Source organism: Oreochromis aureus, linkage group 3 (genome assembly GCF_013358895.1).
Source record: "Oreochromis aureus strain Israel breed Guangdong linkage group 3, ZZ_aureus, whole genome shotgun sequence".
In the NCBI taxonomy this organism is placed as follows: Eukaryota; Metazoa; Chordata; class Actinopteri; order Cichliformes; family Cichlidae; genus Oreochromis; species Oreochromis aureus.
This window is the reverse complement of record NC_052944.1, coordinates 65,114,128-65,129,857: the sequence shown is the minus strand read 5'-3', so window position 1 is coordinate 65,129,857 and position 15,730 is coordinate 65,114,128. Positions and strand designations below refer to the sequence as shown.

General features: G+C 40.1%; 1 protein-coding gene and 1 long non-coding RNA gene across 4 annotated transcripts; one reads left to right on the top strand and one right to left on the bottom strand.

Annotated features, from left to right (window-relative positions):
* The first annotated feature begins 1,735 nt into the window (after positions 1-1,735).
* On the top strand, positions 1,736-9,048 carry LOC120436830 (cell surface A33 antigen-like). Of its 3 annotated transcripts, none has more exons than XM_039607688.1 (3): positions 1,736-1,943; positions 6,810-7,142; positions 7,381-9,048. In XM_039607688.1, exons 1-3 carry the CDS (start codon positions 1,871-1,873, stop codon positions 7,542-7,544), a joined length of 570 nt encoding a protein of 189 aa, XP_039463622.1. In that variant the 5' UTR covers positions 1,736-1,870; the 3' UTR covers positions 7,545-9,048. The 3 variants fall into 3 exon arrangements, 2 of the variants coding, with proteins under 2 accessions (XP_039463622.1, XP_039463617.1); XR_005610626.1 differs by lacking the exon at positions 1,736-1,943 and adding an exon at positions 1,994-3,063; XM_039607683.1 differs by lacking the exon at positions 1,736-1,943 and adding an exon at positions 5,183-5,780.
* Positions 9,049-9,167: 119 nt separating this feature from the next.
* On the bottom strand, positions 9,168-10,470 carry LOC120436926. Its single transcript, XR_005610676.1, has 2 exons — positions 10,395-10,470; positions 9,168-9,672 (listed from the first exon to the last, which is right to left on the bottom strand). It is a non-coding gene; the product is annotated as an uncharacterized LOC120436926 (long non-coding RNA).
* Positions 10,471-15,730: the final 5,260 nt, after the last annotated feature.

The following is a 15,730-nucleotide window of genomic DNA, read 5'->3' as shown; positions in this document are numbered from 1 at the left end:
AATTCAATATGACTGAAAACAAGTGACTGAGTCCATGAACTCAGCAGTAAAGTGTTTAAAGGTCAAGTCAGAAAGCTGTTTTCCACAGACAGAACAGGAAGTCTTTTTACAACCACATGTAATGCCATCTGGTGGCCTTTAGAGAAAATACAGTAGCTGTTTAGTACTGGTATTAGCATAGGTGGGATACACAGCAGATATGGAGGAAATCCACTCTGGAGGAGCTGAGTGCAAACTCCACACAGAAAGAGCCCAGCAGGATTTGAATCAGCAACCTTGTTGCTCTGAGGGGACAGAAACTGGGTCTGTGCTACAGCACCACCTCTCCAAACATGCTCTGACCTCTGTGTGACCTCTGTGTGACCTCTGCTGTTTCACTGTTTGGAGATTTTCCCATGATTTTTAAAGACAGTTCCCATGACAACATCAGGGTCTCCGTTGACCTCTGTCACCTCAGTTTTCCCTAAAACTAACATTGTTTTATTGATTTGAGATGTAACATTCGAACAGATACAGGTAAAAGTGACCAAGAACAGCTTCAATGTGTAAACATCTGGAACATCTGTAGAACAATATAAATGTTTAAATCTGTCATTTTGGTCACTTTAGGAAAAGTCTTCAAATGTCAGACAGCATGTAGGACTCATACAAGCTTTGAATGAGCACTGTTCATTTAATACACGCTGCTTACTGACCACAGTGATAAACTTCACTGAAGCAAATACAAAAGCTTCAGATCGACAAACTAGTTACAACAATGCATGATGTCATCACCCCATCACCCTCTGTCTAACAGCAGCTCTGTTGTCACTAGGAGTCGTGCCTCACATGCAGCTTCATTTATGAAATTAAAAACAAAAAGAAATACAAGTATAAATGTCAAATTAAACAAAACTATAACTAAAGGGATCCTGAGTGTTTTACAGGTGACGTTCAAGAAGAATCTGTGAAAATCTAACTTTTAAAATAATTTTCAAACAGGAAGCTGCTGAGTGCTGAAATGTGCGTGTGTGGTGAGAGAATGAGGATTTTCAGTTTCCACAGTCGTGCTGTGTAAATGTGACTCATCAGATTCATTTACAACAATCAGCCTGTTTAAGTCTATTTTCCATCTGAGTTCAAACAGTTATGATATGTAATGATTCACAATAAGGGAATATTTCATATATGAGTCCAGTCTTCATTTAATTAATCACAGTAAGTTTACTCTTATTGAAAAGTTTGAAAACTTGAAAAGTTTCTTATTACTTTTATAAGTCAGCTTTCAGATAAATGTAGTGGTGCCAGTATATTAAAAGAACAACATTTGAATATAAAAAACAGAAATAAAAGCACCTTTAATGTTTCCTGAAGATCAGCAGTGAGTTAAATTTCACTGCTGTAAAATTTGATTTAAATACGTTTCATATGTTAATACAATAAATTTCATCGTCGACATATTACATTTTCATTGTGTTATTAAAGTGTGATGTCATGAAGTTTATTAGCTAACTGTTGTTTACTTGCTAATCTGAAATTTACATTAAAAAAAAGATTTTCTTCATGTCTGTCAACAACGCTGTAGCCACAGTTCAACGGTAGATGAGTGAAGAGACACTCATCTACCGTTGTTCAACAACAGCGTTGTTGACAGACATGAAGACTGTCAGTCTTCATGTCTGTCAACAGTCTTCATGAAGAGACACTCATCTACCGGGGAGGCAGAGAACTGAGAGGCACAGCCAGTGTTAGCGAAACAGTGAATAATCGACAGCACGCTTATCCAACAACAAGCGCGGACATGAAGTATGAAAAAAGGAAAAAACAAAAACAGCCGGCTCCACTCTCTCACATTAATCCACTCGTGCGCTTTGAATGTGCCTAATGAAACATGTTTGTTGCAACATCTCCGTGGCTCTGCTGGACTTTACTGTCTGTCTCCCTTGTAGGGTTTACCTGTGCAGGTGAGTTTGATTTTAAAATCCTGTCGATTTATTTCTTACACGCTGTTAGATGTTCGAGCTGCTTTAGTTTCAGCTGCTCACAGAGAGGACGCAGGTCTCCTGTCACCAAACCTCTTCTGTCTTGTGAGAAAGTGGATGTTAGTTTTAAGATTTTGTACTACTTTGTGTTGGTCTGTCACAAAAAATCTCAGTAAAAACATTTGAGTTTGTGGTTGTAAGGCGACAAAATGTGTAAAAGTTTAAGGGGTATGAAAACTTTTTCAAGGCACAGTATATGCAGGTACGTGTATATTTGTTTCATATGCCTGGCATGACAGCTCATCATCACCTTGAGAGCATTTTAGTAAGTTTGGGCAAACAGATAAAGGCTAATAACACATGAAATTTCAAATATGTCATATATTTTATTAGGTACTAATGAGCAGTTGCAATGGATGAGCAGTTGCAATGCTCTCCATTTGTCCCATGTGAGTTGATCTTTTTTTTTTTTTTTGCACGTTACTCTGTTTCTATTTATTTGCTATGATTTGCCATTTGTTGAGTAACATTGCTGCACTCACTATCCCGGTTTGTTTGTGTAAGCGTTCTGTTGCCGGCAAAACAAACATTCTGCAAATACTCAGTTACACGTTTCTTTATATTTTATTATGTTACAGATTAAGTCATGTGTTCATACTTTGTTCTTTCTTTCCAGTCTTCATGTGGGTCAGGTATGGGGAAACGCCTGCCCAGCATTTTCTCACACATGACATCAGCGGGTCGAACCAAGCGGAGGGGTTTCTTTTTCCATAGAAATGCTTCCTTTTGTTTGTTTCAAGTTCTGAAGGGGTTTGTTGAATCTTGTTTTCGTAAATAGAACCGTTTAGTTATGTAAATGTGCCAGTTAGAAGTGTGAGGAGGTTTTGTGTCTTTTTAATCATCTGTGTAGAGTTTTAGATCCCTCAGTTCAAGTGAGTGGTAGATGTGGAAGTGGAAGATCAGGAAGATGGAGAAGCAGGAAGTTAGCAGAGACGCATCTTCCAGCGGAATCTGCATGAATATTGAAGATACTTAATACCTAGACAGAGGAATAATAACGCGTGGGGCATCGGCTTTCACCGGAACATTCACACCAAAAGGGGTGACTTTTTTTTATTTTTATTTTACTCTCGCGTATACTCCGCAGCATAACAGGAAGCATCCTTTCAAAATAAAATCACAACAGATGACAATGAGGGCATAATTATTATCTAGCTAAACACAGGGGAAAGGGATTTTATTTATTTATTTATTTAGTCATTTCGGTCCACACCAGTTGGCGGTAGGCGGTAATGCACCATTTTGCTGTTTGCCAACCGCCAATAAACCCTATACAGAAGAAGAAGGAGAGGGAGAAGCAGGAGAGAGACTACTGGCTAGGATCCCATGAACGGAAAGGATTTCTGATAAGGAGAGAGGGAAGTGGGGAGCGGAAGGATCAGGGGAGAGGGCAATTTGATTATAAGTTTGATTGCAAACGGTCAAGAGTTTAAAGAATTTATTGAACAATGCAAAAAGATAACCAGATATAATCTGTGTACAGGAGTCATGGCTGAAGCGTAATTTGGATTTTGTTATCAAAGGATATGATGGGGTTTGGAGGGATAGGAAGGAGGGTAATGGAGGAGGTTGTGTGACATTTGTGAAACGAGAGAAGCGGCAAACAGAGCGATCAAGGGAAAAGGGGGTAGTGGGAAAAGGAAGGTTGTGCCATGGTGGACAGAGGAGTGTGATAAGGTGATTAAATATCGAAATAAGGATTTAAAGAAATTAAAGGGAAATCTTAGCTATCAGAATCTTGTTGAATTTAAGCAGTTACAAGCCAAGGTAAGAAGAAGAACGATTAAAAATGCAAAGAGGGACTTCTGGAGGGGTTTTTGTAATTCAGTGGGGAGGGAGTAGTGATGGGATTTCCGGCTCTTTTTAGAGAACCGACTCTTTCGGTTCGGCTCACTAAAAAGAGCCGGCTCTTTCGGCTCCGAACCGGCTCTTCAGGTTGTTTTGTTGCTTTAATTAATTTATTATTAACAATAATATAAAATTATGCACAAAAGAAATTACTAATGTAAAAAAAAAGTGGTTTTATTTATATATAAATATATGTGGTGGCCCCTAGAGAGAAAACACGTACAAACTCCAAAGCACATGTCTAGCATGAACCGAACTTCCAAAATAGAGCTACTTAGATCACTTAAATTACACAATTGTTGTTTGTGTATTTATACACAAGCACTCATATGTAATCAAATAATTTTAAAAAAATGTTCATTTACCTGCTACTACCACACACCAAATCCGGTCGTTAGTACTTGCTGGCTTGTGTAGCCACTAGGTAACAAAAGCTCAACACTGCGCCTAGCATCCTGGAGCACTTCTGTTTTCTTTTGTACATGTTTTGGAGTTTTTACGTGCTACTGAGTTTTTACGTGTTTTAGAGTTTGTACGTGCTTCGGGGTTTGTACTTGCTTCGGAGTTTGTACGTGTTTTGGAGTTTTTACGTGTTTTGGAGTTTGTATGTGCTTCAGGGTTTGTACGTGCCTCAGAGTTCGTACGTGCTTCGGGGTTTGTACTTGCTTCGGAGTTTGTACGTGTTTTGGAGTTTGTACGTGTTTTGGAGTTTGTATGTGCTTCAGGGTTTGTACGTGCCTCAGAGTTCGTACGTGTTTTGGAGTTTTTACATGCTATGGAGTTTTTACATGTTTTACAGTTTTTACGTGTTTTACAGTTTGTACGTGCTATGGAGTTTTTACGTGTTTTGGAGTTTTTACGTGCTTTGTCTCTGGGGATCACCGTAGATATACTTTTATTTATTCACTCCACATAAAATGTAATAAATAAATCATATAATACAAAAACCAACTAGTCACATTTCAACTATTTAAATTTTCAGCTTTTTCCTTTTACAAATTTAAACACTGCAAACCACAACACAATTAAATATAAATTAAATATAAATTAAAAAATGAAAAACAACAAGAACATGCATATTCTCTGTCATATGGGCCTGCATGAATAAACTTTCTGACTCCTTTATCATCTGCAACTGAAAATAGTTGTGGATGATTACTATACCTTTCTAATGTGACGTTGTTGTCCTTGGCTCTCTTTCTCTCTCTCTCCCTCCCGCTCTGTTCCTCTGCTACTGAGTGTAATTACCGCCCCTCCCCCCAGCGCAAAGCACAAGGCTCGAATGCAGAGTGAAGCGGAAAAAAGGGCGAGAGAGAGGGTGAGAGAAAGAAAAAAAAAAACCCGACGGCTCGCGATAAGGAGTCGGCTCGCGTCGTTCACTTCAAAGATCCGGCTCTAGGAGCCATTTTGTTCGCGAACGACCCATCACTAGGAGGGAGACAAAATTCAGTGTATAGGCAATGATTAGGAGAATGAATGGTTTAAAAAGGGAGTTTGGTTATCCAATCTTGAAGGGCAAAGAGGTAACAGCAGTGAAGGATGAAGAAAAGGTTAACATGTTGGCAAAAGCGTTTGTTAAAATCCATGGCACAGGGAATGTTAGTGATGAAGGGTTTAGGGGGAAAGAAAGGACAATTATAGAGAATAGAGATTTATTGGATGTGGTGGATGATCTTTTGAATATACCTTTTAATAAGTCAGAGTTACATCGAGTGCTCCGGAAATATAAGTGATCACAGCCAGGGAAAGATCAGGTTTGCTATATTATGTTAGACCATCTGAGCGAGTCAGCAAAAGAGCAGTTAGTGGGGTTGTATAATAGGGTTTGGAAGGGTGGAAAGCTGCCACAAAGTTGGAAAGAGGCTGTGGTGGTGCCTATACATAAGCCAGGGAGGGATGGTACCAAGCCAGGTAATTATAGACCGATAGCTTTAACATCACATATTTGTAAAGTTATGGAGAGTATGATAAATGAGAGATTCATGTATTATGCAGTGCTTTTCGATTTAGCGAAGGCTTATGATATGATGTGGAGAGAAGGTTTGTTGATTAAAATCCGTAAATTGCGTATTAAGGGGTGGATGTATAGGTGGATTTGATTTTTTTAAAGGGTAGGCAGATACAAGCGAGAACTAGAAAGAATTATTCGGAGAGGTTTTCTGTAGAGAACAGGACTCCTCAGGGGAGCATAGTGAGTCCTTTGTTATTTTCTCTAATGATTAATGATGTGTTTAATGACAGAGGGTGGGGTGGGATGTTCACTTTTTGCTGATGACGGAGCGTTATGGAGGAGAGGGAGGAAAGTTGGTTTTATTGTAAAGAAGTTGCAGGAAGCAGTTGCTAAAGTTGAAGAATGGTTGTATAGGATTCAAGTTTTCAGTTGATAAGACAATGTTTTTTACAAAGAAAAGGGTTAGTGAGGAAAGCTGAAGCTACAGTGGCTTCCAAAAGTATTCGGCCCCTTGAACCTTTCCACATTTTGTCACATTACAGCCACAAACATGAATCAATTTCATTGGAATTCCACATGAAAAACCAGAGAAGTGGAACAAAAATCATACATGATTCCAAAACATTGTTTACAAATAAATAACTGAAAAGTGGGGTGGGGGGAACCTGCAGGAAGTCAATTCGATAAGTAAACTGTGAAAAACACAAGAAACCAAATGTAATTAACAGTGTATCACAATGTGTGTGATAGAGTTTAGAAAACACATGGGTGCAAATTAGTAGTCTGGTGTTTTTGTGTTTCTTGGTTTGTTTTTCTTTTGCAAGCTGGTTATTAGATGCTGCTTCAGTCAGAGAATACACCGCTGCTCCGTCCCGCCCCTCTCCTCCCTATGCAGCAAGCAGCAGGCGCACCTCACAAATGGGCAATAGAAAACCGAACAGTTGTACTTTGAACTTTAACATCTCTGCTCTGTGTCATTTCCTCTTCAGACCAGGAAACCATCACAGCTGAGTCTGGACAGGATGTCACTCTGACATGTCGAGCTCCAATCAACAACGGTGACATTGTAGAGTGGAGCAGAGCTGACCTGAGAGATACATTTGTGTTTGTGTTGATAAACAAGACGCCCAACGAAGATGATCAGAACCCATCGTATAAGCACCGGGTGGATCTGCAGGACAAAGAGATGAAGGATGGAGATGTGTCTGTGATTCTGAAGAATGTGACGGCTGCTGATAATGGAACATATGAGTGTTGCATCGTCATGGTAGGAACATGTCCCCCCATCTGCAGCATCAGCCTGAGAGTTGTTGATCCTCCAGGTGAGTGAGTAGAGTTGAGTGTGTGTGTGATCAGAGGTGAAGCTGCTTCCTGGTTGTTGATGTTTGTTTCTAAAGATGTTGTTGATGAGACTTTGTAGAAAGCAGCTGGTCTGAGTGATGTGATCAGAGTGCAGTAGATAATGTCTGACAGCAGTTTGAAGAGGAAATGGATTCTGTTCTGTTCTTCACTCATCACCTACCTGACAGCTGACACCTCACACCTGTTTCTCACCTGCAGGTAACACAGGAGGAGACACAGAGGATGGATCTGTTGGACTGAAAGTTGGTCTTCCATTTGCTGTTATTGTTGCTGCTGCTGTTGTTGTTGTTTTGATCTACAGAAATCGTAACCCACTGATGCAGGATTCATCCCAGCCTCCAGTTGAACTTCAGCCTGTTTGAAATGTTTCAGTTTTTTCCAGCTGATCTGAGTCTCCTGCTGTTTCAGCTTCTCAGAGGTGACACTGAGCATTCAGGATAAAGACAGTTGTGATTTTCCAATCTTGTAAGTGAAACATGTGCAGAGTCAAATGTCACACATTTTCTTTTTCTTTGTTATAAAATGTCGACAAACAATCCAGGAAACATTTTCAGGTTTTATGTTTAAACGTACATTATAGAGTCTCGACCACCTGCTGAGCTAACATCTCTTTAACTTTTACTTTAACCTCCTGAGACTCAAACTCTTTCATGGCATTTTTAATTTCTCTTTGATATTTGGGCTGATTGGGACCTGATGAAAGTGAAAATAAAGAATTACCTGATTTTTAATTTTTTTTATCTGACTTTTGTTTCTGAGAAAAATGAGATCCCCATATGAGGACATTTATTTTAAATTTCATATAACAGTGTCAGTATAACGTCCTCGTACGTGGATATCAGGCCCTTGTAGAGTAAAATTCTGTATTTTGGTCTAGACGACCCAAAATGTGATGTCCACATGTGTGGATGTGTTACAGGCCCAGCTGTAGAGGCGCAGCCAGATTACCATCCTGTAACACAGGAGAGAGAGTGAACACAGGAAACATGCTGCTGTTCGCCTGGTCAGTTGTACCAGAACCACAAGCTCACAGCAGCTGTGCGCACAACTCAGTCCCCACAGCACTCTGCTGCCCTCTGCTGTCCAGAGTCATGTGACCTCCCCTGTAATACAAAACTAGTCTGACTGTGTGAACCTCATTATACCAGTAAACCAGCAAAGTGACACATGCACAATTACCTCCATATATCACACCACTTAACTCACAGTTGTGACCACATGTTTGTGTGGATCACAGACGGCAGGTCCTAGGAGGTTAAGATCAAACTGCCTGCTGCTTCTCTCATGTTTGTATCAGAGGAGCTTCTGATTATATACAGCTTTAAGCACTCAAAGCACTTCTTAACTTTATTGTTTTGTATTTAATATATTTACTTTTAATGCACGTTACAATAGTGGATGATGAGGTTTCATGTTTTTAATGTAACTTTCTGACCTGTTGACTCAGTTCATGCAGTTTTCAGGGACTTTGTGTTTCTCATGTTTTTACTGTAAAAGTGCCTTCAGATGGTTGTTGTTTCCTGCTGCTTCATGAATAATCCTGCAGTGAAACTGAATCTGAGCTGGACCCAAACAAACCTCACTGAGCTGATGTGTAAACTGGATCTAAGCAAGAATCAAACTGCATTAAAAACCTGACAGAAAACCTGCTCACTGACTTTCTCTCACTTTGACTCTGAAACTGTAACGAGAGACAACATTTAGACATTAACTGTCATTATATAACAAGTTTGTACAGCTGTAGTCTCTTGATGCTACGAACAGAAAACAAAAAATAAATAACTTGGTCATAAAAAGGTGTCGGTGTAACTGGCTCAACCAGGACTTTGCACCATGGCTCAGACAGCTGTGTTCATGGTCGTACCTCAGTATTTATAGAGTCAGTGACCAATCTAGAACTGGTTCTATGTTCCCATCAGGAAAAGAAAACAACTCACGTTTCCCATCAGACATCTTTGTGAAACCCACAGAAGCACACGAGAAGATCAAGTGAAACCAAAGTTTATTGAACCTGCAGAGAAACCAGATCACTGCTGTGGAGACGACAGCACACTTAGAAATAACATAAATAACAGCAAAGTTACTGAAGACATGAAAACATGGATTACATCTACATTTTAGTTACATACCATTTATTATTGTTTATGTATAAATTATGTCTTGATCATGCTTTTATTCTGAAAGGCCTGGTGAAGAATTTTCTTTTAAGTATGAAAGATAAATAAAAAAATTATGGTACTATTCTTCTTCTGCTTCTTTATAAAATAAAATAATAACAAAAACTCTCCACTTGAACTTTCTGCCCTCAGTGGTTGTGTGAAGTTTCCTTCATGAGGAGAACAAACAGAATATAAACCAGTGTGTTTACAGTGAATGTGTCAGGTCTGAGCTGCTGTGTGGACCAGTTAGAGAGCAGCAGCTGGATTCCAGTGGTTGGACTGGTGGACGACTTCAGTGAGGAGTCGATGACATTTGGCTCTGGTAGAAACTCTGCACACACAAACACACAGGAGGAGAATATAAGCACAAAGCAGAGCCTCTCTGTCCTCTTTATATACAGCAAAGCATGAGGACATGTCAGTGAACGCATCACAGTTACAATAATGTAACTTATTGAACTTTGACACATTTTGTGCTGGTGTGTCAGATCACACAGCATCAGCAGAGACACACAATCTTGTTTTGACACATTTTTAACTGCAGGATGAAAAATAAACTGATTAAATAAGATTAAATTGCTCCATCTTAACAGTTTACTGGCACCAGAATATTTACTGGAACTGGTGCTTGTGTCCCAGTCAGTGTGTACATCCTGAGATGCTGCAGGCACAAACCTGTTCACTGTTCCCAGCTCACACTTAAAGACGACTGAATGTTTGCTGTGAGGACTCCTCCATCCTGGGATGACCTGCCTGAAGAAATCTGGCTCGCCTCATCAGCGTCTTCTTTTAAATCATTGTTAAAGACTAATATATAAACTTTAACTCATCTTATTCATCCAGCTGTTGGAAGTTATTCACTACATGACACTTGAGTCTGTGTGGCCGTAGTTTGATTCATAATTTACTCTTTGCTCTTTCACTCATCGTCTCTGGGAAGCACTCGTAACCATGGTTTGAAAAGTGACACAAACTTAAAAATAAAATAAAGGAAAAGTTTGATTGTGAGCCGACAGATTTATGGTGTTTGTACTGAAAGAAGAGCAGCTGTACCTCTCAGCTCTGACTGTTTTTCCTTCTCTTTGACTGACGTCTTCAGTTCTCACTGCTGAGCAGACTGCAGCTGCATCTGCACAATAAAACACACACAGAGGACGTCAGTGCACGATTGACTTTTCTGACAACAAACAGCATTTAAGACACATTGTCATTAGAAGACTGCATTTCCCAGAATCCTCTGAACGTTTAAAGTGAGTTACTGACTCTTAAACGTGTAACTTTATTCAGTAAAAACTGTTTATTCTACCAGTGTTGTAATAAAATAAGTTGTGACATTAATAAACAAACAGTTGCTGAGGACTCGTTGGTGCAGCTAAGGACTAATGTCCTAAAGAGTAATATAGTACACACTCCTTCCTGAGACGACTGAAGAAGGTGCGCCTCCACAAACTCATCCTTAACACCTTCTACAGAGACATTGTAAAAGGCTTGTTTATATCATAAGGCTTTTTTATGCATTTTATATTTTCAAATTTAGATAGTATTTGTATAGACGTGTGTGTAAGTTTAATTCAAGCTCAGCTGTTGATTGTTAACCCTTTAATGTCCTTTGTGTCCCTTTATGGTAAAAGTATGAGCACAGACACACAAAAGCACAAGTTAGCTGTGATTTGTTACTTGTGGGTGATGAGCCACAACTACTTCACAAGTAATTCCTAAAATTCATACAAATCAACCACCGACTGGAAGCTTGGTGATTTGATCACAGTCTGCATCCCAAAGTATCCTTGGACAAGATAGTGAACCTAAGTTTCATCAGCGTGTGAACTCTAGAAGGAAAACACTTAGATGGAGACAATTTATTGATTCATATATAAACAAGGAGCCCCAGGCTCCAAGATCAAGTTTAGGCCCACCGTTTAACAGAAACACAGTCCGACATCAGAAGACAGAAACAAAAAGGTGGAAAAGAAACATTGAAGTATGAAGGACTGACCATGGGTACAGGCTAACTCCTGGTCTCAGTACACAATGTAGTGAAAGCTGAGCGTGCTGATGGAGGAGGCTGTTAGACTGACGGAGCACAGAGCTGCTGGATGGTTAACACAGCAGAATGTCACACAAACTATAAAATTTGGGGCGACCGTGGCTCAGGGGGTTGGGAAGGGCACCTGTAACCGGAAGGTCGCTGGCCTTTCTGTCCTGGTCGTTGTGTCCTTGGGCAAGACACTTTACCCTACTGCCTACTGGTGTTGGCCAGAGGGGCCGATGGCGCGATATGGCAGCCTCGCTTCTGTCAGTCTGCCCCAGGGCAGCTGTGGCTACAACCGTAGCTTGCCTCCACCAGTGTGTGAGTGTGAATGAATAATGGCATTGTAAAGCGCTTTGGGTGCCTTGAAAAGCGCTATATAAATCCAATGCATTATTATTAAATCATTAACTTCATAAAGTTTAAATAGGAATAGAATAGAATACCTTTATTGCCACTAAACAGATGTACAATGAGATACAGAGCATCTCCTACTCAGTGCAAACATGTAAAGGGTGGGGTGGGGACTGCACAGTTACTGCAGCACTATATACATATAGTGGATGGATGATGGTAGAGGCTCCTATGGACCCAGCAGGGAGACAACAACACCCCATCAAAGGGACAAAGATACTGAGCAGGATGCAAAGAAGTCCACTCACTATAAACATCATGTAACAAATAAGAACTACAATGGGATCATTGATGGAGCTGGACTGTTGTCAGAGTGCAGCTTAGAGGAGATTCTGAGTAAGGTTTCCTGTTAACATGTGAACATTTAATAATGTTCTCTATCTAATTCCATCTGTTTAACTTATGAATGAGATAAAGTAAATAAACACCTTGTAAATAAGCACATAAATATCAATTACAACTTAAAAGTTTGCTGTAATAAGGTACAAGCCTTCTTCGCTGGTCCGCTGAGTGTTGTTGTTTTGGTGACCCACCTCCCTCGACTAGACGGAAGTTGGTCGTCTACAGTGGGATTCGCCGCTCTGTTGGTCCGAGTCTACAGTGTCTACGCTCACCGAAGACTCCGGGCCAAAGAAAAGACGTAACGGTCTACAGACTTTGCACTACCGTAAACTCGAATTCTGCGAACGAGCCCGCAAAACGAGATACAAGATGAGTCCTGGAAAACTCTGCGTGATGCTCTTGATCTGTTTAAGTCTGTCGGAGATTGCAGGTAAGATTTAACTTCTATCAAATCAGATATCGAAGTAGGCAGCATAGTGTGTCACTGCCAGTATTACTTTACTCTTGAATTACCTTCAACGTCACTGTAAATATAAAACAAATAGTAAATAACAATTTAAAATTCTGATGTGTGGCGCTAGCATTAGCATTTGAGCTGGGACCTGGCCTAAACGGGAAGATCGAAGAAGCTTCTACACAAGACGGGGGGGCACATCAGGACAGTGTTTGGCTACAAACATCAGGACAGTGTTTGGCTACAACGTCGCTTTCCACACAAGTCATTGTGTTTGTAGTAGACATATACTGACCACCCGATCGACTGCTGTTCCTAACGAGGCCCCGAGGGCTGATGTCCTGCAGCTTTTAGATGTGTCCTTGCTCCAACACAGCAGATTTAAATACGTCAATGACCTCCTCAACATGTCTTGAAGTTCTCCAGAGGCCTGGTAATGAACTAATCATTTGATTCAGGTGTGTTGACCCAGGGTGAGATCTAAATCCTGCAGGACGAGGCCTGCAGTTCGAGACCCCTGGCCTACTAGCTCGTCATGTCAAAGATAGACGCTGAGTTCATACCGGTTAGCCCAGTTGACAATCAAGCGATACGTCAAAGTAGAGAAATGTGTATTTGTATCTATGTGCAGAATGACCGGTCAAATAATATCACCGTTTTGGGCGGCCACTGCTCTCTGCTTTGGAGAGCAGTAGCTAGCAGCTAACTAGCTAACAGTGGTGATTGTTACTGCTGTGTGGATGCTAACGTTAGTATAGCTCTTAAAAGAATACTTTTTTGGGGGGGGGGGGGTGCTCTACACCAACTGTGCCTGAATATAAATAGTAGACATCAAGACTAAATAACAAACAGGAGAGATCTGTACAATCAGACTATCAGTTAACTGCGGTCTCACCCTGATTTCATATCATAAAAATGGGATTTTACTCAGGAAAACCTGAAGTCGGTGCTTTTAAAATTGTCAACTAGGGCTGGGCAAAACGATTATTTTCCTAATCGATGAATCTAGCGATTAATTTTTTGCTTTTGCAAGCACTTTAACGAGGTTGTAATAGTGACCACGATGGCTACGTTTAGCAGGAGGTGCATTATCTATTTTCCTGCGGCCAATTCGCTGTCTCACATTTTCATCGTTCGCCGATTCCCATAATCAGCTTGCGCGCATTCCGACTCATTTTGCCAGTTATGTTACTGCTAAGCACCTTAAATAAGTTTTGCATTTACGGAGACTGCGACTGCCTCACTCATGTTGCTGCTACTCGCTGCCGCCATGTCTATTTTGAAAGTGACGACGCATCGACGCACATTTTTTACGTCGACGTATTTTACGTGTTGACGTAATCGATTACGTCGACGCCTCGTCCCAGCCCGAATGTCAACACGTGTAGTCTCGGACTATGGGAGAAACAACACTTGAAACTATTAGAACTCTATTTAAAATTGTCCTGTGGAAGCACACCCACAACTACAGGACTGCTTTGGACAGAGCCTGGCTGAATAGCAGTCATTTTTGTCCTATATCAAGTGCTGTGCTCGTAACACCACTTACTGATATTAAAGTTAATAAACATATTTTAGTCCACGACGATTTAACTCTACATACCTCCACTACGCTTGTTATTATGTGTGCCTATGCCAAGAGGCACACATATTACTATTCCTCGGATTTATTATTATGTGTGCCTATGACAAGAGGCACACATATTACTATTCGTCGGATTTATTATTATTATTATTGTGTGGATGCCCTAAAGGGCTTCCACACTATTGAGTTCCTGTTTCTCTTTATTCTTTATTATACTTTATTCTGGTTGCTTCCGTACGTTTTTTGTCGTCTAACTACTCCCTCAGTTTTCAGCCGATTTTCTCAGTTCAAACTTTAAAAAATTCTGCTCTTTCTGCTAATTATTGCTATGACTGTTGGTGCTCATAACTTCTATACTTTTTGAGATATTGAATTTTTTTTGCAATATTTTTTGCCCATTTCTGCAATATTATCAGTGGTGTCACTGATTTTCTTTGCCGGGATTACCTGTGTTTTAGCTCAGTGAGATGAGCATCCGTTCTCAGACTGGGAGGCCCGGGTTCAAATCCCGCTTATGGCAATATTTCTTTCAGATAACACTTAAACTTTTTTAACTCAATTTCAGCTTTTTCACCCCTTTTCAGCTAAATTTTCAGTTCTTTCACCACTTTTCAGCACAAATCCCAGCTTTTACAGCTTTTTTCAGCAAAAAAAACCTCTTTTCAGCAGAATTCTGAAAAGAGTTCTGCAGAACTCTTTTCAGCAGAAATTCTGCTGATTGAACTCTTTTCAGCAAAATTTTCAGAATTTTCACCTCTTATTAGCAGAAATTCTGCTTATTCACCTCTTCTGCAAAATTTTCAGCCTTTTCACGACTTATCAGCACAAATCTCAGTTTTTCAGAAAAAAACTCTTTTGAGCAGAAATGCTGCTGATTCATCTCTTTTCAGTGCAACGTTTTGCTTCTTTACCTCTTTTCAGCAGAAATTCTGCTGATTCACCTCTTTTCTGCAAAATTTTCAGCCTTTTCACCTTTTATCAGCACAATTCTCAGCAGCTTTTGCTCATTTCAGCAAAATTGTCAGTCTCTCTACCTATTCTTTGCCAGAATGAGTTTGGCTCAGTGAGCTCAGCGGCTTCCTTGAGACCTGGAAGGCCAGGTTCGAATCCTGCTCATGGTGCCTTTTTTTTTTCACCACCATACAACTTTTTGCAACTTTTCATCTTTTTCAGCTTTTCAGCAGACCGCTTCAGCGTTAAGGCATCCACACAGCATTTTCGCAGGAAATGCAAATTTTTCTAGTTATTGTGTGGATGCCTTTGAAGGCATCCACACTATTGAGTTCCTGTTTCTCTTTATTCTTTATTATTATTATTCTTCAAGTTGCTTCCGTACGTTTTTTGCCGTCTTTCTACTGCCTCAGTTTTCAGCCGATTTTCTCCGTTCAAACTCTATACTGTTCTGCTCTTTCTGCTAATGTTTGCTATGACTTTTGGTGTTTATTACTATTATACTTTTTAAAATATTACACTTTTTTCCTTTAATTTGTCCCATTGAAATGAATGGAAAACTTCCACAATTCTGCTAAAACTTGCTTGTTTTTGAAAACTTAACTACTTTGTCA

Bases quoted from the DNA above. Each gene is read 5' to 3' on its own strand.
- LOC120436830 (XM_039607683.1), top strand. From the start codon at position 5,636: ATGTTAGACCATCTGAGCGAGTCAGCAAAAGAGCAGTTAGTGGGGTTG. The intron at 5,781-6,809 runs GTAATTATAGAC...TTTCCTCTTCAG, and splicing joins GAGGGATGGTACCAAGCCAG to ACCAGGAAACCATCACAGCT. The intron at 7,143-7,380 runs GTGAGTGAGTAG...TCTCACCTGCAG, and splicing joins GAGAGTTGTTGATCCTCCAG to GTAACACAGGAGGAGACACA.